This window comes from Rutidosis leptorrhynchoides, chromosome 1 (assembly GCF_046630445.1).
Source record: "Rutidosis leptorrhynchoides isolate AG116_Rl617_1_P2 chromosome 1, CSIRO_AGI_Rlap_v1, whole genome shotgun sequence".
NCBI lineage: Eukaryota > Viridiplantae > Streptophyta > Magnoliopsida > Asterales > Asteraceae > Rutidosis > Rutidosis leptorrhynchoides.
Window position 1 is genome coordinate 658890717 of NC_092333.1, and position 24973 is coordinate 658915689.

At 34.9% G+C, this 24973-nt stretch overlaps 1 protein-coding gene and 1 non-coding gene across 5 annotated transcripts; one reads left to right on the top strand and one right to left on the bottom strand.

Moving 5' to 3' along the window:
* Positions 1–19496: 19496 nt before the first annotated feature.
* On the top strand, positions 19497–19569 carry TRNAF-GAA (transfer RNA phenylalanine (anticodon GAA)). The gene has a single exon. It is a non-coding gene; the product is annotated as a tRNA-Phe (tRNA).
* A 194-nt stretch (positions 19570–19763) lies between these two features.
* LOC139885851 (serine/threonine-protein kinase D6PKL2-like) lies at positions 19764–23604 on the bottom strand. Of its 4 annotated transcripts, none has more exons than XM_071869610.1 (4): positions 23467–23604; positions 22628–22705; positions 21766–22340; positions 19764–20726 (listed from the first exon to the last, which is right to left on the bottom strand). In XM_071869610.1, exons 3-4 carry the CDS (start codon positions 22320–22322, stop codon positions 19856–19858), a joined length of 1428 nt encoding a protein of 475 aa, XP_071725711.1. In that variant the 5' UTR covers positions 22323–22340; positions 22628–22705; positions 23467–23604; the 3' UTR covers positions 19764–19855. The 4 variants fall into 4 exon arrangements, with proteins under 4 accessions (XP_071725711.1, XP_071725710.1, XP_071725708.1 ...); XM_071869609.1 differs by having other exon boundaries at positions 21766–22381; XM_071869607.1 differs by having other exon boundaries at positions 21766–22422.
* Positions 23605–24973: the final 1369 nt, after the last annotated feature.

Sequence of the window (24973 nt, forward strand, 5' to 3'; positions counted from 1 at the left end):
ACGGATGCATACGAGTAGAATTGTTGATGAAACTGAACGAGGATGTAATTGTAAGCATTTTTGTTAAGTAGAAGTATTTTGATAAGTGTATTGAAGTCTTTCAAAAGTGTATAAATACATATTAAAAGACTACATGTATATACATTTTAACGGTGTCGTTAAGTCATCGTTAGTCGTTACATGTAAGTGTTGTTTTGAAACCTTTAGGTTAACGATCTTGTTAAATGTTGTTAACCCAATGTTTATAATATCAAATGAGATTTTAAATTATTATATTATCATGATATTATCATGTATGAATATCTCTTAATATGATATATATACATTAAATGTCTTTACAACGATAATCGTTACATATATGTCTCGTTTAAAAATCATTAAGTTAGTAGTCTTGTTTTTACATATGTAGTTCATTGTTAATATACTTAATGATATGTTTACTTATCATAGTATCATGTTAACTATATATATATCCATATATATGTCATCATATAGTTTTTACAAGTTTTAACGTTCGTGAATCACCGGTCAACTTGGGTGGTCAATTGTCTATATGAAACATATTTCAATTAATCAAGTCTTAACAAGTTTGATTGCTTAACATGTTGGAAACATTTAATCATGTAAATATCAATCTCAATTAATATATATAAACATGGAAAAGTTCGGGTCACTACATCTTAGTCGTGGACTTAGGAACCCATACAGACTTGTAAGTCAAATTTGAATTATGACCTGTGGCACGAAAAACACCTCTGTGAGTTAGACGTCCAAACTTTTTAGTTGACACATGAGATGATTGATTTTGCAAAAATTTCCAATTTGATTTTACGTTCCTTTGCATCATACTCATTCAAATCAGGTTTTAGACTCGTGTGTTGTGTTGACTTGACTGATTTCATTAAAAGACTTTCCTTTGATTGATTTGACATTGGAATCATAGGAATCTTTTCAGTTAACACAGAACCATTTTGAGAATGAACTCTCTTAACAACAAATTGTGTTGAAGGTGCAACTTTTGAAACACGTTTACCAAATTGAGAACGTAATGGGTTTTTAAGAATAGTAATGGGTTTTGCATCCGTAGATGTTGTTGTTCCCTTCCCCTTTTTATGAATCCCACCAACACATTCAGACACGTTGGTTTCAACAGTAGATGATTGCTTAAGTGTGTTAGCCTGTTTCAGTTGAATTATTTTTTGTTTTAAGCTCTTAATTTCAAGACATAATTCCTCTGCAGAAACAAGCACTTCACCTTCCGTAAAATCATAAGTACATTTTTTCTTAGGAAATGGAGGCAATTTATCACACAAAGCAAGCATTTGTTCTAATGATTGACACTTAAGTTGCAAATCAATATTTTCCTTTTCAACTATACCTAATATACATTTCAAGTTTCGTACAACAGGTATGTTTTCATAAAATTCATTAATTGTTGTGTCAAATTCTATCACGTTTTCAACATTTGGTTCATCTCGAGGTTCTACCTTTACATCTAAATCAGTTTGACCTAGGGATTCTGTCTCAAAGAAGACAGTTAGTTCATGTGCTAGGTCTTCACGGAAAACATTATCAGAACATGCAGATAAAGCCGGTAGAATTGGTTTGACATCAAAAGTTGGTTCATCAAACACCTCATCTATGGAAATAATGCTAGAACTAGGTTTGTTAAACACTTCATTCTCAAGCATTAAAATGTATTTCTCTAGCATGAGTGTTGGGATATAAATCAGTCTACGCTTAGGCACATAATTTTCACGTTGCATATTCTTTTCAGTTTCAACAAGTTTCTTCAAGAAATCAGGATTTGATTTACCCATTTTAGCATTGATTTTCTCATACATTAAGCTAATTTGATGGTATTTCCTAGATTTGCGATTAACAATAATATTATCAAAATCAGCATCAGAAGCATGCACAAAATGAGATGGTAAACCAGCTTGAAAGTAATCAGAATGATATAATCCTGGAATCTTTTTAGAAGCATTATCTAAGATCTTAGGATCTTCATAACCCAACCCCCACTTGTCACCATGAATTGTTTTTGGTCTATTCATGAAAATCGTTTGTTTTGAAAGTTCCATATTCATGATAGCTTTGGATTGATCTGTTCGATAGAGTTTTTCCTCATATCGAGCAAGTTGTGCTTTCATTTGAAAAGACTCTTTTGACAACGAAGAGATTTCAGAGTTCTTTTCAATTATGGTGTTTTCAATTGAATAATTTTCTTGTTTAGTTTTGAAAGTGTGGGTTCATGTTGAGTTTTCAAATCAGAAAGATCTTTTTCTAGAAATTGAACTTTTTCTGCAAGTCGTTCCGATTTTAAACGATAATCTGTCCTTTCGACTTTAATCGGATGAATTGATTTTTTAAGATCTTCCAACTCAGTTTTCGTGGAGCTGAGTTGGACAGTCAATCTTTGCAATTCCGATTGTGATTTAGATGAAGATGGTTTGGTCTCAAAAAGTTTGATTTTATCTTTTAAAACCTTGTTTTCAGATGTTAAACCTTTGACTTCTTTTGACATTGAGACCAAATTCTTCATCATGTCATTTTGCACTTTGATAAAATCAGGTGAAATTTCAGATGATTGTACCTCATCATCATCAGATGCTGAGGTAGAATTCTCCATGGCTTCCTTAGCTTTAATGAGCTTAGTCACCTTGCAAACATTTGGATGTTCCACCTCTGAATCTGAATTGTCAGTCCAGTTAAACCAAGTATCATCAACCGGTTTCAGCTCTCCCCCAGTTTCTACAATCTTAGCCATCAACATTTTCTTCTTGTAGTAAGCTGCATCCTTCTTCTTAGGCATCTTGCACTCACGAGAGTAATGACCAGCTTTGCTACAATTGAAATAGATCGATTCATCCTTCTTGGAATCATCAGCACGTTGTTGTTATTTTGAGTGATCAGCTTTCTTGTAATACGAGGAAGACGATGAGTTCTTGCGTTGATTGCTTGATTTGCATTTGAACTTGTGTTTATTTAAGGCTTTTGTGAACATGGCTGCCATCTTGACTAATTCAAGGTGAGAATCATCAACATCAGAAAGATTCAACTCTTCAGAATCAGTTGATTCTTCAACAAGCACTTTCTTGGACAAACTTGTGGAAGTAGTAAATGATTTGCTCTTCTTTTTGGCAATGAGAGCAAGCGGATCACTTGGAGATGAGTCTTTCCTTCCTTCTTGAAGTTTAGATACTTCAGGTTGGTAATGCATAAGAACTCCAACAAGCTCATGAATAGTCAACTTATCAATCTCTTTGGTAGATCGAACAATGGTTTCATAAGGAAGCCAATCAACATTGAGCTTTTTGAGAAATTTTATGTTGACTTCAGCATTTACTTTTATGATCTAGCACCTTTTCAACTCATTTAGAACACCATTGAAATGACGGTAGGTATCCTTGAGTGGTTCATCAGGTTCCTGCTTGAAATCTTCATAAAATCCCAGAGCCTTATTCAGTTTAGTAACATCTGACATGTCATAACCTTCTTGCTATCGTTTGATCTCATCTCATATATCTTTTGCTGTTGTGTTGCTATCAACATTTTCAAACAACTCATACGGGATAGCTTGCATAATAATGTTCTTTGCCTCTATGTCACCCTGAGCTCTCTCACGTTTATCACCAGAAAGTTCATAGACTGGAATTGGCATACCAGTATCTGGATGATAATCTACAACTGGACCATCTCTCAGAGAAGCCCATGTGTACTTTGCTTTCTCACCCTTGTAGTCAATGTACTGAGTGATACGGTAAAGCCACTGAGTGTACTTGCCATCAAACAACACTGGAGGTCGGGAATCTGATCCAATGATCAAAGTATCTTGAGTAGACATCTTGAAAATGAGGTAGATTCGGTAAAGATTCGGTATTACATAAATCTAGGATGAAAAATCACAACAATCTAAAAAAATGTCAGATTCGGTATCTGATTCGGTACTGTAGCAGATTCGTTACAGATTATGTACTGTAGCAGATTCGGTAAACCAGATTCTGTATCAGAAACTGATCAGAAATACAAGTAACACACCCAGATTCAGTATAGATTCGGTATAGATTCGGTAATCACAAGATTTATAGCCTGAGAATACTTAAAACTAATGAATTAAGTGATACCGAGATCCTGATTTGGTATCTAACTCGGTAGTCAGAATCTGTATGAATTTGAATTCAAACACAATTCAATTCCTTTGAATTAGATTCTGTAACCTTGCTGCACAAGAAAACAAGTTAGTATCACATAAAATATCAAAGATACCGAATGTCAACTGTAGCAGTTGACAATACCGAGTATAAGTATGAAAACTTAGAATTCAAACGAATCCTTTCTCAAATCACACCAATTAGCTAGGTATGACCAAACCGAATGTGATAGAATCACAAACACACCAGAATCTGCAACACTGATTGAGAATTAATAGCTTTGAAGCAGATTCGGTATGGCAGTTACGATACCGAATGTGTATCAAATCTTCAAAACTTGAAGAATTGATGAAATTAAACCGTCAGAAATGTGATTAAACACCTCACGATCACAACTGAAACCTCAAATCTTTACTTAACTACAGAATCAAGCTGTAATTGATGAATACCGAGAGTTTTAGCCACGAACTCTAAAAATCAACTTGATTCTCCATAATTAATGTTAAAAAGCTGTAATGATGATTGAAACCCTTTCTAATCAACCTAATACACCTTCACTGAACTTATCACAGGAATCTAAACGTCAGATTATCAGATTCGATTATACCGAATATGATTCAATATACCGAATCTGATTCAATATACCGAAAGTGTTCAGATTCTGTAATCTTCAATCTCTGGATCGATCTAGTGATGTAATATCACTCCCTGGAAGCTCCGATACCAAATGATAGGTCAGATCATGTTGAGATTAGAAGAAAAGACAAGTTAGAATGAGATTCGGTAGGTGTGAAGGAAATTCGGTATTAGAGAGAATTAACAAGATTTACATTCCACAGCTTCTAGAACTCAGTTACAATGCAATGGCTATCTAATTAGGACTACTTAGGTTCCTTATATAGCCCTCTTCTAAGAAACCATCATTTAAGCTTATTTCACATTAACACTATACAACTTTGGGGTCCTAACAATATGTTGTGCCCTACTTAAGTCAACATATGCATTTTCCTCTTAATTCTCATCTTAAGGCTGCATTGAGTGTCTTAAGATATTAGAAAGGAACACCTGGAAAAGGTATTTATATTTCCAAGTCTAAAAGGTATAATCTGAATGCTTATGTTGATTCTGATTATGGTAAGTGTAAATTTTCAAGACAATCTGTTACTGGATTTTGCATTTATCTTGGTAATTCATTGGTTTCATGGAAGTCCAAGAAACAGTCAACTGTGTCAAGGTCTTCTGCAGAATACAGAGCATTGGCTTCTGTATCCTGTGAGATTATTTGGATTTTGAAATTGTTAAAAGATTTTAAAATAAATTATGAATTACCAGTTAAAGTTTTTTGTGATAGCAAGTCTGCACTTTAAATTGCTAAAAACCCTGTAATCCATGAAAGAACAAAAAAAAAATTTGAAATTGATCTACATTTTGTAAGGGGAAAAATTTCAAATGATGTTATTACTACTGAGCAGATTGATTCAACTGAAAAATTTCAGATATTTTTACAAAAAGTTTAACTAAAAACCAGTATAATTTGTTATGTGATAAACTTTTAATGTGTGATTCTTTTTTTATGTTTAAATTGAGGGGGAGTATTAAAATCAGTACTTGTATCCATCAATCTAAACATGAAGCCCATTACCTTTATATTGTATTTACTTATGGGTTAAGGATTGTTGTATGTGCGTTATTTTTCTTATATGGCTGTCAAGTGATGGTAGTTGTCAAATGATGGTTGCTGAACTAGAAGAATGTATCTGCAAGTTATGCTGCTAATTTATTTCTTCAATATGTTAAGTTATTGGGTTATGTAACATCCTCAACCGAGTCTAGCTGTAAGATTACTAGTTTGCCCTTAAGTTTATGTTGTGATATTATATTCTTTTATTTTTTATTTAATAATCATAATTATTTAATGATTTGGTTAGGACCAGTTTGGGACAAGGGTCACATAACATGTTTGTTTATTTAATTTGGACTTCGTTTGGGTTGCCAAATGATGTACGAAAGATATCAGATAACTGATAAATACCCGTGTGTTGCACATGGTCGGATTTTAACTCATTTTAGTGACTAGTGCTCCCATTTTCTTCATTTTGTTTCCAGAATCATCTCACACAAACACACACCTCGTTTTCACTCTCACCTACATCAAAACCCTAATCTTTAATCCTTGTTCTTGAGCTCAAATCTTTTACATTATCTTGTTCCTTGTGATTTACTGATTTTATCAAGGTAAGAATCACAAGTTTTCATGCTTTAATCTTTGAGAAAATTGGGTTTTTGTGTAAAGTTTTACAAAGTGAGTAATTTGAGTCAAAATGGTTAGATTTGATGTTGTTTGAGTGTAAATTTTGTGGGTTTATGTTTCTACATGTTTAGTGTCTTTGATTTGGTCAGTTTTGAGGTCATAATCGAGCTCTAGAGCAAGAATTGTGTCACGACTCGGAAAATTTCGACTAATTTTAAACCAAACTCTCGATACGATATTATATTTTTGACACGATAAGCAAAGTCTGTTAGGTTGAGTCTCAAAATTTTTGAACTGTTTCATATATTCAATTGACCTTCGACCAGTTTCGACGATTCACGAACAATTAATTGTAAATAGATATGTGTGTGTGTATATATATATATATATATATATATATATATATATATATATATATATATATATATATATTAATAATAATTGGAAATGTAATTTGAAATATTATATGTTGTTATATGTAATTATGTGAAATAAAATAAAAATAGGATATTACAATAATTATTATTTAAAACATATCTATATATAAATAAAGTATATTAAAAATAAATATTAAATGATTGTAATACTCGTTTGATGTTCCGATTGATATTAAGTAAATTAAATACGAAGTTATATGATTGTAAAATAAACTGTGATCCGAAAATGAGTTATATAAATTATAGGCTTATTAAAAGTCTATTTAGGATCTAATTATTAAATTTTACCACTTTTTATATTTTACCCAGGATCGAGTACGGACAGTTGATGTAATTTTTATTTAATAAATTAATGACCAATTTTATACCATAATGACTAAAATAAATAAATATAGTTAATTTAAAAATATGGGATTTTTCTGAACACTTTTATTCGCCATTGAGTAAATAACGGAGTACGATATATTAACCCGTGAAAGCTGTTGGTAGAATGAAAACAAGAAGGCTCGAATTATTTTAGAATTATTGTTGCCAACTGTTTTCCCTCAACTTGACATTTGAGATTTAGATATTTTAATATTATAGTATTATAAATTGTATATATATAGATATAATATGGGCTTGCATTGTCTATCCTCACGTCCACTTTTGTATCACGAGAAACACTTCTGCAAATAAATAACCACTTGATTACTATTACTTCCCTGACCATATTCAATCACTTTCTGTTTATAGTTCAATCAAGCATCACCTTTCTAACTTACCACTTGTTTATAATTCTTGATAAACTAATACAAAACACAAACTTCATTCTCTGCTTCTTTTGTTTAGTGTCAAACCCAAACTATCACCATCCATGATCATCCCTAAACCCGCCACGTCTTGAACACCATCGGCCTCCACTCCATAACCACCATGTTCGAACACCACAACCGCGATTATTCACTAAACATTACCACCACCTTCAACCCTACAATGCTACTGCTACGTAATGTTTCTGTCTTCTTCGAGCACCATCACCAATCCATAACCACCATCTGCAAAAACCACTACTGCACGCTTACTTTTTCTTGTTTACTTCAAGAACACTACCAAAAACCATATTGCAATTACTACTAGTCTTTTCTGTTTCCTATTGAAGACCTACTCGTTTGTTTGTTTCTGTTTAACCGACCCAAACAACTTCACCTTGTTTTTCTTCTTCCATCGTAAACCATCTTAGGATCAAAGGAAGATTTAAAACTCATTTTGAGAACTCGATAAGATTCTAGTTGGAGCTTTATAAGCTCAACTTATTCTATATACATACGCATATATATGGTTACAGTTTTATGTGTAATCATGGTACAAATTAAACCCATGAAACAATCACCACCACTCGAATCTATTCACTGTTATTTTCCCAGCTCAAAACACATAAATAAATAAATAGAAAACCTGCTACTCGATCACTGTACATCTTCTTTTTTCTGTTAATCGAACACCCACACCAACTTCTATTGTTTCGCTATCTGTTGCTGTTAAGCATAACCATGAAGCTATTAGTGACTGATATATTGCTGCTAATCACTGTTTTCTGTTTCTCATTCTATTTTAACGATCATGATGATGAACGAAGATATTATTGATGATGATAATCGAGTAGATGATGAAGTGATTATTTATTGATGATGTCGTGATATTTATGATATAATAACAAAGTTAATAAATGAAGATGATTATGGATTAAGAAGTTGATGATGGTGACCCAAATCGTCTCCTGTTTCTGTTTGTTTTGAGTACCCACATAACCATTACCGAAACCCTTTTCGTTCGTTTTATCACTCGATATATTACTGTTTCTCGTTACTATTTCCGTTCGACAACCATCACAAGAACCAATTAAAAACCGTCACCTACTTTTGACCAGTTGCAGTTTGATTCATTGTTGTTCCTATTCGCGTATTACCCTAACACACGAAACTGTATTGGACATTAATATGGTTTTGGGCTTTTTATTTTGTTAATTCATAGGCCGAAATAAACTTGGGCCGTGACCCAACTCATGTTTTTCTTTTGGACTGGTATGATGATGGACTATAGTGGTGACGATGGGTTATATAAATATTTATCTCGGATTAATCAGAAATGAATGGGTGGTGGAATGGTTTGACGAGTTTTGGGTTAACAAGAGGTCGCGGGTTCGAGTCCGGCCTGAGGCATTCTTTTTGGAAAGCTTTAAAGGTAGTAGTAGTAGTAGTAGTAGTAGTAGTAGTAGTAGTAGTAGTAGTAGTAGTAGTAGTAGTAGTAGTAGTAGTAGTAGTAGTAGTAGTAGTAGTAAAACAACTATTTTTAGAGATATTATTATTAGTAGTATTATTATCATTATAGTCATTAATATAAATATTAGTATTATTATTATTAGTAAAATCGTTATTTTTATAGTTATTATTATTAGTATTCATCGTTATTAAAAATATCATTTTTTATAAAAATTATCATTTTTATTATTATAACTATTATTATTATTATAGGATGAAACAACTTTTTATTTATTATTATCAATATTATTTTATCAAATAACTATTAGTTATATAAAACTATATTTACTACATATAACATAACTATATTAATATTTTTTATAATAAATATTAATAAATGTAATTTATAAGATTATCAATGAAACACATAATTAAAATAACAATTAATTCACTAATAATACATAAATTTGTTCGATTACTATTATATGTGTTAATATATATAAATGATATAGGTTCGTGAATCCGAGGCCAACCCTGCATTGTTCAGTTCCGTCGTATGCATATTTTTACTACAAAATATCGTATCGTGAGTTTCATTTGCTCCCTTTTTAAATACTTTTATAATATATATTTTTGGGACTGAGAATACATGCACTGCTTTTATAAATATTTGACGAAATAGACACAAGTAATCGAAACTATATTCTATGTTGGATTATCGAACCGAATATCACCCCTTTAGCTTGGTAGCCTAAGAATTAGGGAACAGACACCCTAATTGACGCGAATCCTAAAGATAGATCTATGGACCTTGATAAGTCCCATTCTGGAATTTGGAATGCTTTAGTACTTCGATTTATATATACTGATTGCGACGGCCAGTATATAGCATACTGATTGCGATAGTATGCGGGGGATATTCTATATGCATCCTTGTTAGTCGGTTACCAGGTTTTCAACATATGAATGATTTTTAAACACTTGCGAGTGTATGATTATTGAAAAATGAAATCTTGTGGTCTAAAAATTATGGAAATGAATGATTATGATAAACCTATGAACTCACCAACCTTTTGGTTGACACTTTTAAGCATGTTTATTCTCAGGTATGAAAGAAATCTTCCGCTGTGCATTTGCTCAATTTAAAGATATTACTTGGAGTCATTCACGGCATATAAAGGTCAATACCTAGCAATGGGACCAAATGTTGGAGACTTCGTCCAGGTGGATTAGGACGGGCCTTCACAAATTGGTCGATTTTAGGTGAAATCTGTAGCCTTGTTCAGTACCGCCTGCAGATAAACACAGTCGGCCGAGTGTCTCGAGACACTCGACCGACCGTCTCGACCATCGACCGAGCGTGTAAGACCCACAGCCGAGTGTATCTGTGAGAGAGCATCGACCGAGTGACTAGACACTCGGCTGAGTGACACTGCCAAAGACACTCGGTCGACTGTCAGAGACAGTCAGCCGACTGTCTCTGACAGTCGACCGATTGTCTCTGACAGTCGACCGAGTGTCTTTGGCAGTGAAATATTTTACTAAGTGTTGATTTTTAGCCGTTATGCTACCCGTTTGTATTTTGATGATCAGGATGTAAATTTTGAAGATGCATAAGTGTTAAGAAGAAATTTTTAGCGAGCGCTTTTTGATTAAAAAAATTTCTGTACTGTAGTGTTTTTTGTTAATGGACATAAACTAACTTGATTTGCCTTATGCTCAGGTGATAAAGATAAGGAAGTCGCTCAGTAGTAGATTATTTGAGCTGGTTGCTGGTATTTGGTGAGTGGGACTAACTAGAGTATATAGTATAGAGTAGCACGTTATATTATGATTGCCATGCTTGTTAGTTAGTATGTTGTGATAACTGCATGTTAGTTGATGCTTGTCTGTTGGAGCCCATTGCGTCCCTATTGTGTGGTTGCCTCGGTAGGAGAGATCAACCTGCGGGTTGGGTTCCTCATGTGGTTGCCTAGACAATCGTGGTGTATATATATGTGAATGATGCGTCCGTCGCGTGTGGATTATATATATACATACGGTGGTGGAGGAACTTCTGGTAAGCCCAGTTCGATCAACTGGGTCGAGCAGCCAGAGTCTCTGTAGATGGCACTTGGGTGATGTTTGTGTGTTAGTTTTTGTGACATGATTAGTATGACAGTTCCTGTATACTATTACCTGTAGTTAGTCATACTCACTTAACTTCGTGCTAATTCCCCTCCATCTCCTCCCTGTAGGTTGTTAGCTTTTGTAAATGATGCATTTTAAAGAGAAGACGGGCATGTGAATGTTATGTTTGACAGGAGTCAACTCTGATGTGATTTTACTTAGTTAAAATGTGTTCTTTTGTAAACATCATACATTTACGTCTCTTCCGTTTAAAATATGTATTTTGTATGTTGTCATGTGACACTGGTAAGTGTAAATTGTAATTAATTAATAACTGCTTCTGCCACTTATATGTATATAAAAAAAATTAGCAGTGTCACAGGTTATCCTTCAAAGTCTTCAAAGCCCATCATAATTAAAAGCTTATTGGACTGAAGCTTATTAGATTAAAGCTATGATTTTGGGCTGAAGCCCAAGTTAAGTTATGTTGAAGCAAAGCGAAGCCCATCTAATTTTTTCTCAGTATAAAAGGCTTTCATCTAGATATTTCTGTAATCTAGAACTCTCTCTTTCCCCTCTCTCTCGTTCATTCTTTAGTAACAAATTAGGGTTTCTTAATCTTGTTAAAGTTGTGAGGTTTGAGAGATCAGAAGTTCATGTGTTTATGAACTTCTGCTATTGTATACTATTTCGTTGTGGTTTCGCGTTTAAGATCATTATAGATCTTATTCCGTTTAAGATTAGTGAACAATTGTTTCTGTGTTTGTTGAAGATCTTTATCACTGTTTTCTACACCTATGCAAGAATAAAAGTACATGACAACTAAATAGACCAAGAACCACAACCTGCACGAATAATAAACAACTCAATAAGTTAAAATAAAAAACCAAAAACAACCATGTTATATACGTAATACATTCTAAACAAAAAGGTGCAATAAAAAAAACCTATAACGATTAGGTCATATGGAAACTTAATAGGCACAGGGCTACATGATGCACCGATAAGCACAAAAATCCTAGAAGCAGATGTGCACGTCAATTGTATTTAGTAGCTGACTGCAACTGCAACAATTGAGCACTTATTGAAACTAAATCTGGCGGCGGTGATTATTGAGATCAATTTTTAGCGACGTGTTGGTGTGTGATACATGTGGTTGTGCGGTGGTGACGGATACATCGGAATTAGTTGAAGGAACTATCGTAGAAATTTAGATGGATGAAACATAGATTTGTGGGTTAAGGATAGGAGTCAACGGTGAAACAGAAGCTATTATATGCCAATTCGAGGCTTTCAAACCTTCAATTTTTTTAGATTATAACAACTATGCAATGAAGAAGTTATCAATTTCAGAGGATGAGAGATTTTGGGGTTGAATTTCTTAGTCTTTCTAAAGTGTATATTTGGTAACTCCCAATGTTGAACGTAAATTAGAAGCTCCCGTGTTTTTTCTGTGTTTTTTTTTTTCTTGATTTAGGGGTATTACATTATGAAAGTTTTTTGATTTATTAGCTAATAATGAAAGATGATGAATATAGACCATTGGATTAAGGGGTAGGTTAATGGCATTTGTTGATCTAAGGGTTTTAAAGGAGATTTTGGAAAGATTTATTAGCTAATAATCATTCTCTTTTAAGGTATAGAGGGGATTATATGTAGGGCAGTTACTTATATTGGTAATGATATAAAGGTGTGGTAAATAAATCCACTACAAAATGTAAAGGTGTGGTAAATATCTCAAATTCAATTCAATGATAATAATATTATTATCAAAATGTTATTAATGTGACCACAAATTCTTGACTTGAGTGGTATGTGGTAAAATCTAACTTGAACCTTCGGTATTATCAACTCAGGTTCGATTCTCACTCTATTCGAGAGTTTTCAATCGTTAATGTTAGTGCCAACATCAATGTGATTTGGGAAGGTTTTTTTTTTTTTTTTTTTTTTTTTGAGGGGGGGGGGGGGTCCCAATCTTCGATGGTACTTTCAAAATTGTCGCGAATTGCGTTTTCTCATAACCCTTGCAAGTCTCGAACATACTCCGTATTACCTAAAGTATTTATGAGTTTGGCTTGAACACTAATTTATGATTTAAGTTTTAATTATATATTGTTAAAGAATGACATCTAAAACAGCATACCCGCATCATTCCTTTTATGGCAATGTTGACTTTAGATCAGAGAAAGTGCAACTCATCATATCCAAGTATAGAAGGGTCACAAGGGACAATGAGTAGGTGCAGGAAGTCAGCAACAACTGTATATTCAGCAGTCAACAACGACTCCCTAACTAGCCATTTAGCCATTTATGTCAAGGTGGTTCCAAAATGAATTTGGAGTCATACCTTAACTTAGAATTAGCTGTTAGGCCATTGTTGTATATATTCATGCTCATATGCAATTGTAAAAAGCACTTAACAGTTTGAAATAACTGTGATATCAAAAAAATCAGTTCTAAATCGTTTCAATCATTTAAAAACATGGTATCAGAGCTTATGGTGTAGATTTTAAATCAATACACTCATATTCAAGCTTCAATCATTTACCAATTCAATTGGGGGTTACAATGTTTGAAGGAGACAGCACCCACACCCAATCTCTTAACCAGACAACTGATCTTGCTACTCAATTAAGTCATTTGTTGAAAACCAACATGAATCACAGTCCAAAACTTTATGATAGTTTAAAAATAAACATCAGTTTGTCAAGTCAAAATTATGCTTTGTGGGCTCGGATGATTAAAGTGGCAATATGAGGTAAATCAAAACACCTCCTAAAACACTTGACATCAAATCCACCCGAAGAAAGCAGTGATGAATCTGACCAATGGGAACAAGATGATTTAATCGTGTTCTCATGGTTAATTCAAAATATAGAGCCAAATTTAGCTAGTAACTTGACCGAATTTGCTACGGCCAAGCTACTATGGGATGCTCTTGTAACCACTTACAGTAGTGGTAAGGATAAATTGCAAAACTTTGACTTACATGTCAAAGCTAATGATATCAAGCAAAAAGATCAATCATTAGAAGACCTGTGGATCACGATGCAAGGTATTTGGGGGGAAATCGACAGAAGAGATCCAAACCCAATGAAATGCTCAATCGACATCGTTATCTACAGAAAAATCAGAACAGAACAGAAGCTACTTCAGTTCTTAAATGCTCTTGACCAAAATTATGACACAATTAAAAGAGAGCTGTTAAGGTTGGATCCATTACCTACACAGGAAGAAGCTTATGCGACGGTGAGGAAGGAGGTGGCCCACCGACACATCCTTGGGCAAACCAAAAATGATTCGAACCATCAAGGGATTGCATCTGGTCTCGTTGCTGCTAACAAAACCGACCAAATAGGGCAAACCACCAACTCATTTTCTCACCGGAACAAACCGTTTCCCAAAATTGATAAATCAAAATTGGTTTGTACCAGGTATGGAAAAAAGAGGCATACTAGAGAGCAGTGTTTTGAGATTAAAGGGTACCCTGATTGGTGGGTAAAACCGGGCAAAGGAGCAGCGGCGGTAGCTGAGCCACCACCAACCACCACCGAACCAGAAACCGAATTTGGAGGTGTAGCTGCTCAACCCGAACAAGGTAAGTTTCTGAGAACCTTTTCCTCTTTATTTGATGTTAATAGCTCAAATAGAATAAATCACAAGACCATTCTAGGGCAGAGAAAACCGAATCTCAATACACCTCTTGAAAATAGGGTTAGTCACGGGTGTAATCTGGGAAAGATAAAAAAATAAGCATACGTACCATCTAGGGAAGACAAGTGGGGAACAGGAATCAAGAGAGGTAACGGGTAGGGAATTGGACTTTAAAATAATAAATGGGCCGTTTGGAAAGAATATGTATAGAGGGCCTGTTAAGTCTAAATTCACTAATAATTTGTATAGTGGGCCTGTTACACCTAGTGGACTTAGGAATAAAATTCTACTGGGCTAAAAAATAAAAAAGCCTGAAAAGTCCAATAGAAATCATAAGATTAGACCCAAACCCATTATTCCGTGCTATAATAGTTATTCCGCATTAACCAAAATAAAAGATAATGAGGTGTCTCAATCCGAAGCAAATATAGCCTCGAAAAGTTTTAAAACTAAATCATGGGTACTTGATTGTGGAGCCACGGATACTATGACTTTTGTTAAAAGTGATATCATTTTTAAAACTAAACCTAAAAAAGGTAAAATCCAAACCGCTAATGGTGAGATTATTCAAGTTGAAAGTGGCGGTACTATTGAAATCTCATCTACGATTAACCTAACTGTTTATATATTCCAGCTTTGTCTCATAAGCTGTTATCGGTAAGTCATGTTACAAAAGAACTAAATTGTAAAGTCCTAATGTATCCAACATTCTGCATCTTGCAGGATATTCAGACGGGACTGGTGATTGGACGTGGCACTGAAAAGGGGGGCTATATTTTATTGACGAGGTTTCCCAAGATGGCACTGTTTTACTTTCTCACGGAACACCTACGAGGGAAGCCTGGTTATGGCATCGAAGATTGGGACACTCTTCTGTTGGCTACCTGCGTTTTTTATTTCCTAGTTTATTTCCTTCTGGTGTTAATTTAAGTTGTGAAACTTGTATTTTGGCGAAATTTCATAGAAGTACGTTTAAACCTTCTAATACTAGAAAAAATGCACCTTTTGCTTTAATTCATTCAGATGTATGGGGGCCGGCCCCAATTCATGGGGGGGAAAACATGAGATATTTCGTTATTTTTATTGATGATTGTACTCGAATGACATGAATCTATTTTTTAACAAACAAATTAGAAGTATTTGAAAAGTTCTGTCTTTTTTATAAAAGGGTTCAAACTCAATTTCACCAAAATATACAAATGTTAAGATCCGATAATGGGGGGAATTTGTTAACACATCCATGAAACTTTTTTGCGAAGAAAAAGGGATTATTCATCAAACGACATGTGCTCATACCCCGGAACAAAACGGTGTAGCCGAACGAAAAAATTGAATACTTCTAGAAATGACTAGAGCATTAATAATTGAGTCCAAGGTTCCAAAAAGCTTCTGGCCTGAGGCTCTTGCTACTGCAACCTACCTTATAAATCGATTACCTACTAAAATCCTTGGCACAAAAACTCCTAGAGATGTTCTATCTCAATTTTTTACACTACCATCCTCACTTAATCTTGAACCTCGAGTCTTTGGATGTTCAGTTTTTGTTCACATTCCTAAACATGAGCGTACAAAACTCGATCCATGTGCCGAGAAATGTGTAATGATAGGATATGGTGTCAACCAAAAGGGTATCGATGCTATAATCCCAAAAGACGGACCATCATTACTACGATGAACTGTGATTTTATTGAAACTGAATACTTTTACAAAAACACCCAACTCACGAGTGAGGGGGAGAATGAGAGTAATGACACTCTTAGTTGGATGTCATGGGCACCACCGCAAACACATGAACCTGAACCAATACATGACTCTGGACCCATAAATCCTGAATCAATGAACCCTGAACCAATAAACCCTGAACCGATAAACTCTGAACCACTACCAAACCTCGAACCTATAGACATTATTCCACAAAACCATGAAACCATTGAAACCTCCTCAAATAATGAGCACCAAACTCAAGTAGAACAACATGACTCAAATACCAATACAACCACTCAACGGTATGTCCTACCACAAAGAGCCAATAGGGGAATTCCACCAAAACGATACTCTCCGGAGAAAGAAGCGCAAAGATCTAGATATCCCATGGCTAATGTAGCACAAGGAAATCTGTCAAAAGAAGCTCAACAATTCAATTCCGCAATTTACTCTGAAAGTATCCCAACTACTGTCGAACAAGCTTTACAATCAAACAACTAGAAAAGAGCAATGGACGTTGAAATGAAAGCTTTGAATGAGAATGACACTTGAGAAAAATGTGTCATACCTCAAGGAAAGAAACCAGTGGGATGTCGATGGGTATTCACGATAAAACACAAACCATATGGCACTATTGAAAGATATAAAGCTCGATTGGTTGCAAAAGGATACACTCAAACCTATGGGATAGATTATTCCTAGACTTTTTCTTCGGTTGCAAAGATCGATACTATCAGAGTTCTCTTCTCTATCGCTGCAAATGAGGACTGGCCATTACATCAATTTGATGTAAAGAATGCATTCTTACATGGCGAACTGAAAGAAGAAGTCTATATGGTAGCACCACCTGGATTCGCCGACAACTTCAAAAACAGGGAAGTTTGTCGTCTTAAAAAAGCTTTATATGGGTTAAAACAATCTCCACGGGCTTGGTTTGGGAGATTCACACTAGCTATGAAAAAATATGGTTTTAAACAAAGTAATTCCGATCATACTCTATTTCTTAAACGTAGAAAGAATCTTATCACATGTTTGATTATTTATGTCGATGATATGATAATTACCGGAAATGATAAAGAAGAAATTTCAAAATTAAACACAAATTTATTTAACGAATTTGAAATGAAAGATTTGGGCAGACTTAAATACTTTTTAGGGATTGAGGTTTTACGATCCCAACAGGGAATATTTATCTGTCAAAAGAAGTATATACTTGATTTTCTTGCAGAAACATGGATGATTGATTGCAAATCAGCTGATACTCCTATGATTCCAAATCAAAAGTTGTACATGGAAGATGAAGCTGATCTTGCTGATAAAAGGCGATATCAAAGACTTGTAGGGAAACTCATCTACCTTGCCCATACTCGACCAGATATAGCATATGCAGTTGGAGTTGTGAGTCAATTCATGCATCAACCACGGGTTCATCATATGGAAGCCGTAATCAGAATCATCAGATACCTCAAGAAGACAGCAGATCATGGAGTAGTCTTTAAGAGGAACGGACACCTAGAAACTAAAATTTATACAGATGCTAGCTGGGCTGGAGAGAAAGGAGATATGAGATCTACATCAGGGTTTTTTACACTTGTTGGAGATAATCTTGTTGCATGGAGAAGTAAGAAACAAAAAGTTGTTTCACTTTCAAGTGCCGAATCAGAATTCAGAGGGATAGCTAAAGGAGTTGCTGAAGCCTTATGGATTAAAAAGTTACTCACAGAAACTGGGTTCTCACCAAAAGAAACTATTCAGATTATGTGCGACAATGAAGCTGCAATAGCCATCTCAGAAAATCCAGTTCAACATGACCGAACAAAACATGTTGAAGTAGATAGACACTTTATCAGAGAAAAGTTGGATGCCGAAATTATTTCTCTTCCACACGTAAGATCAGAAGACCAATTGGCTGATATCCTAACAAAGTCAGTAAATGGAAGGCTGTTTAGCGAAGTCCTTGTCAAGTTGAACATTGAAAATCCAACTATTCAACTTGAGGGGGAGTGTTAAAGAATGACATCTAAAACAGCATACCTGCATCATTCCTTTTATGGCAATGTTGACTTTGGATCAGAGAAAGTGCAACTCATCATATCCAAGTATAGAGGGTCACAAAGGACAATGAGCAGGTGCAGGAAGTCAGCAACAACTGTATATTCAGCAGTCAACAACGGCTCCCTAACTAGCCATTTAGCCATTTATGTCAAGGTGATTTCAAAATGAATTTGGAATCATACCTTAACTTAGAATTAGCTGTTAGACCATTGTTGTATATATTCATGCTCATATGCAATGGTAAAAAGCACTTAACAGTTTGAAATAACTGTGATATCAATAAAATCAGTTCTAAATCGTTTCAATCATTTAAAAACATATATTTATTCGATTCATTCGTTTTTTTTTTTTTTTTCATGACCAACGTATTTTTAATGAACTAACATGAAAATAAAAAATTAAATTATTCATTTATTTCTTCCTGTTCTTTTATTTATTTGATAGAATCTTAATTTGTGAATACCAACATACTCTGTATTCATTCAGTTCGTTTACAAGCCTAATACAATGAATGCTAAATATACTTTCATTTTTTTTTTCTTTGTACTATTATAATTATAATTAATTAATAATTAATAATTAATGTTTAAGATTAAGAATATATAAACAAATGAATGATTCAAACAATATGGTAAACCGAGAAAAAGTGTATTAGTAGATCCAAAAAAGGACTCCTTTTTACGCACTTAATACAACATGGATTTGAATCTCCAAGAGAATATTGCATGAAAATATGAATAACAAAACAGATACGTTAAGGATATTTTCCAAATTACTAGATCCATTATTTTATTACTCCGTATTACATTAATGATGATAAAAATATAAATGTTTACATGTCTAATGGATGGACTAAGTGTTATATAAACTATTCGTTTAAAACTTTACATCTGCGGGGATAGCTCAGTTGGGAGAGCGTCAGACTGAAGATCTGAAGGTCACGTGTTCGATCCACGTTCACCGCAAATTTTTTTTTTTTTTCATTTTATTTCAGGAGTAACAACTCACATTAAACCCTTTACTAATTTAGCCTCTGGAGTTTTTTTATACAACATAACGCCTAAAAAATCGGTTCTAAACATGTAAAACGCCGTATAGATGAAATTCGTATATCTTATAACATAAACAAACAAAACTTCACATCACATCCTTATAATTAATTAAAAACGTTACAAAAACCTCATCTTTCCCACAAATAAATCCATCCATACAGAACAAGTAGAGATCACATTTTTACAAAATTAAACACTTTTAAAAGAAATCGAACTCGAGATAATTGCCCTTCTTCTCGGGTGCAACCGCGAGTGCAGCAACCTTCTTCTCCAAAATGGATGTCGTCGGAGAAGCAATTCGATCAAACACCACTGCCTTCGGGATTTCAGGCGGGCTAGCACAACGAATCAAGGCCCAATTAACACCTTCAAAAAAAGGATGTTGTTTGATCTCAGTAGCACCTCTTTTGTACGCTAATCGGTTACGTGGTTCTTTCACTAACAAACCTCTAATCAAATCCCTTGCCGAAAAACTGACACCTGGCGACTCAGGGAACCTCAATGGCTGCCCAACAACATTCATCAACGTGGCCCGATTACCCGCACCTTTAAACGGAGTTTTACCAAAAAGTAACTCGTATAAAAAGATGCCAAGTGTCCACCAATCAACCGCACTACCATGTCCTTCGTTTTTAATAATCTCGGGGGCTAGATACTCGTGGGTCCCGACGAATGACATTGACCGGACCCCAGTTGGCTCAGCCATAAGCTCGGGTAACGGGCTAACTTGGTTACCAATTTCCGGCTTTGGTTTTTTGTCTTTCTTGGATTTAAAAAGTCTTGGAGAGAAACAAGACGTAGGGACCACACATGATGGTTGGATACATGAAGGTGGCGTGATGCATGCTGGTTGTACGCAATAACCAGAGTTTTTTCGAAGGGGTTCGTTTTCTAAAGACGATGTATTGACGAGCGTTGGGCTGACTGAACAACGAAGGGAAAGATCAAAGTCGGAAAGCATTATGTGACCGTCTTCCCTAACAAGAACGTTTTCTGGTTTCAAGTCTCGGTAGACTATCCCGAGCATGTGCAAGTATTCCATGGCAAGAAGTATCTCCGCAACATAAAACCTGCAACAAGATTTGATCAAATTACTACATGTAATCATGTTCTATGTTAGGCAAAATGTTAATTCGTCTATCGTTTATTTATCTATCTTTTTTTTTGAACATCGAGATTGAAGTCACTGACGGGGGACCACCAAAGAAGTTTCCACCACCGATCATATCCGTTCCACGTGTCAAGGGCCGAACAACTGCCATAGGACAGGCTCTGCGTGTTAGTGTAGTCACCTTTGGGAAGCACCCCTGAACAACTGCCATAGGACATGCTCAGACAACGATATGCCTCTAGAGGACTCCATAACTAACTGCAAAGCAAATTGCATTATGAAATCCCCAGATGAGACTCGAACTCGAGACCTCACCAACACCCAGAAGGACGGTAACCACTCAGCCAAATGGAGATGGTACATTTCTTTATCTATCGTTCTGCCAAAACTTATCTAGTGTGCTTCCATCCAGAGTAATATCAGAAAAATTCTTTCAATCATGTTTTATCTTAGGCGATATTAATTTTTTTTTTGGGATGGACCTACCAATAAACAGCAAAGTTCTATAGAAACATCAATTGGGCTGAACCTATCAAAAATAGTAAAGTTCTATGTAAAAAGCATCATCTTGTATGCCTATAAAGCAAGGTTGCAAAACTCGCTACTCGGGGAGTACTTGGTTAGGGCTTTTTTAAGGAGTACCGGCAACTTGGTGAGTACTCGGATGTTGATCAAGTTTGACTTTGACCGATTCTGACTGAGTTTTGACTGATTTTCCAAGTAATCCGAGTTTTGGCCGATTTTCCGAGTTATCCCAACTTTTGCCAAGTTTGACCAATTTTGACCGTGAACTTGCCGAGTACTTCCCAAGTTGCAAAAACCGAGTAATTCTGAGTTCTGCAACACTACTAGAAAGTATTCTAAATATTTACATCTTGTCTCTAAAACAATTTATATCTATCATTTTGCAATCACTTATCTAGTATGCTTATGTCTAGTGACAAAAAAGATAAATTTCAAAACTTAATGAAATAACAAGTTGGGATCAGAAGTTGTACTTGACAGCTTGTTCACAAAAACGCTTTCCCGGTTGCCTCTGTCTTAACATGTGTAAATCGCCTCCCGGACAAAACTCCATCACCAAACACGAGAATTTATCCGTCTCAAAATGAGTATACAAAGTCGGAAGAAACGGATGATCCAAAGATTGTAATATTTCCCTTTCTGTTTCCGCTCTTAATAACTTATTACGACCCTCAAGTGAAACTTTATCCATCACCTTCATTGCAAAATAAGATTTCGTACCACTAAGTTCACAAAGATAGACACTTCCTATATCCCCACAACCCAATCGTTTTAACAATCTAAAATGGTTCAAACCCAAAACCCCATCTTTTAATCGAACGGCTTGAATTGCTTCCCATCTTGAGTCGTTTGATTTATGAGGTTTGCTTATGCTGCTACTTAAAGTACTATAAGTACTTTCATCACTTAAATCGGTGCTTGTACTTCCTCTACACATACTACTTTTTCCACTTTCAACAAAATCTGTTTTTTCGTTAGGTTTTGAAATGCTGCTTCCATTCAGAGTAGTCGATTTTGAAATGCTGCCCATAGTTTTAGTACTTGTGACCTGTTTGAACCGACCAATCAACAAGCTTGAACCTAGTTTTGCTGACAATTTCAAGATTTGAATTCAGATATTTCTTGTAGGTCTGCATTTGTAGGAAACTTTAGACTATTATTTTTAAAGATTTATAAAGCTAAATAATTTTCAAATAACTGACTACAAAAAGGTTCTGATTTTTTCTCTCCAGGGAACAATTGTTCACAAGAACCTACAAACTACTTTTCTGATTATTAAATCTCTCATTTTTAACAACGTTTCAAATAAAACGAGTTGAAGGAATATAAATGCACCTGCTATCCCATGTCGGATCTGTTACTGTCCGATTTTTAGTTGTATGAGTCACAACAAGTTACATCTCCAACATTTATCTGTAAACAGAGATAACAATATATTACACACCAAGTATATCAGAAGATATAAATAAATAAAGCATGCTTAGTAAATTAAATATCAAATTTCCATCTTGAAGCAGAATAAATCTGTAATTTAGGCAATGTAAATTGTGAATATTACACCTCTAAAAACAGATCACATAAATAATTCAACACACATCATGTTTAGATCTACTATCAATTAAGAGCCCAAAGTTCTAAAACCTTAAACATATCAATATAATTTTTAAGTTACAGTGCCAACAGATCAAGAAAATATCTAGGTTAAATTTTCGACAAATCAAGAAAATAATTTAATTACAATTTCAGCAAATCAAGAATAATTAAAGTTACAATTTTAAGAACCCACCAACAGATACATTCATACAAGTCATTGCATTTTGCATACCTAATATGAGTTTACCTCATAAGTAGCTAAAGTCTTTCACAAAATCCCTATTCTTCACCGCAATAAACAATAAAAAAATATTTACCTAAATATGTAATGATCTACCAGCATCACATATAAAGATGATATTTTTTTAGGAACCCATCAAGAATATGATTCTTGATTCATCAAACATACTTTTTTTACTTGCATTAGCTAAAACCCTACCAGAATGATCCCCACAAAAAACCAAAGACTAAAAGACAGTTAGGAGGGCCATAAAAACCCAAGTTGCATTAACAATCATAACATGATGTGCAGAAAAAAGTAGAAAAGAAAAAAAAAAAAAGAAGGGTCATAAAAAGTGAACCTGAAAGTAAAGAACTTTAGGGTTGTTGTCGAGAGATGAATCAACAACAAGATAAAGGCAAGAGAAGAAGTAAGGATGAGAGTGAGTAATTAATGTTAATGAAATGGTCCTGTGAGTGAAATTACAATAGACAATAGACAATAGTGATGGTGTGATGATATAAAAAGAAGAAAAAGAGCACTCTCTCCCATAATTGTGGTCTAAAGCAGAAAAAAGGTTTTGAGTGTTGTGGCTGTCTGTGTGGGCTACTACCATTGCCACTACCAGGAGGAAACACAAATACAAGAATGTGAAAATCAATAACTTTGTTTGCTACCTCTATTTTTTGTTATCATTATTAATTATTTTATCTAACTCAATTTTACTAACTGGTCCCTTAAACATATGATAACATGCATTTTATGAACTTTCATTTTCTTCCAAAAAAAGAAACCTATCTAATCTAATATTTCTATAATGGAACTTGATCAAACCAAAATCGTTTAGTATGAATAGATTTCGCGTTTGAGTGCTTGATTTGGGAAAAAGAGTGGATCAAATGTCTTAACTCCAATAATTGTGCGAACCCCGATTTGAAATCTGGATTTCAAGGGCGTAAAACAATCGATTAGATTAACATTACTCGATCGGAATTGAATACGTTAATATCTTAAGGTGGGGATTAATTCCGATAATGACCGGAGTATTAATCGGAATTGTATTAACGACAGGAGAGATGCTACTGTAATTAATTTGGGCAGAGTAACATTAATGCATCCAATGTTAATCGGAATTGTATTAACGACCGGAAAGATGCTACTGTAATTAATTTGGGCAGAGTAACATTAATGCATCCAGTGTTAATCGGAATTGTATTAACGACCGGAGAGATGCTACTGTAATTAATTTGGGCAGAGTAACATTAATGCATCCAGTGTTGTGGAATAAATGATCTTGTTCGCGTATTTATAGATGTTATGAGGGAATGGTGACGTGGCACATGTCCCTTTCATGGTTATAACAAACTTTGCCAATCTCGAGGGGTGATGTGGCACCTGTCCCTTTCATGAAAATAATCGAGCAGATCCTAACAAACTTTCCTAGATTCATGGGCTGACGTGACATGCAACTTGTTTGTATGTTTATTCCAGGATCAAGTACTCGTTCTGGGACAGTGCACTCACTCCGGGATGAAGTGGCTGCTCCGGGATAATGCACTTGCTCCGAGACATGTGCTTGTCCTGGGACGTTATCCTTGTACCGGGTCGAAATATTAAACCGGGAAGCTGTGGTAGTTACACTAGTGTGGTGGCCCCGACTAGGTCATTACGGGTGAATGTCTTGATTAGTCAGGAGGGGCTTTACTTCGTATTTACTCCAAGTGTTTCTTCACGATGTTTGACATGACCGGGCAAAATTGTTGTCGGTTTATCAACAGGCTTATTTGTGTTGATATAATCCTTATCTTCTTAATGCCTCTGCATCTGGCTAGGTGATGCCGGTAGCGTGTATGCTTATCCGGGCTGGA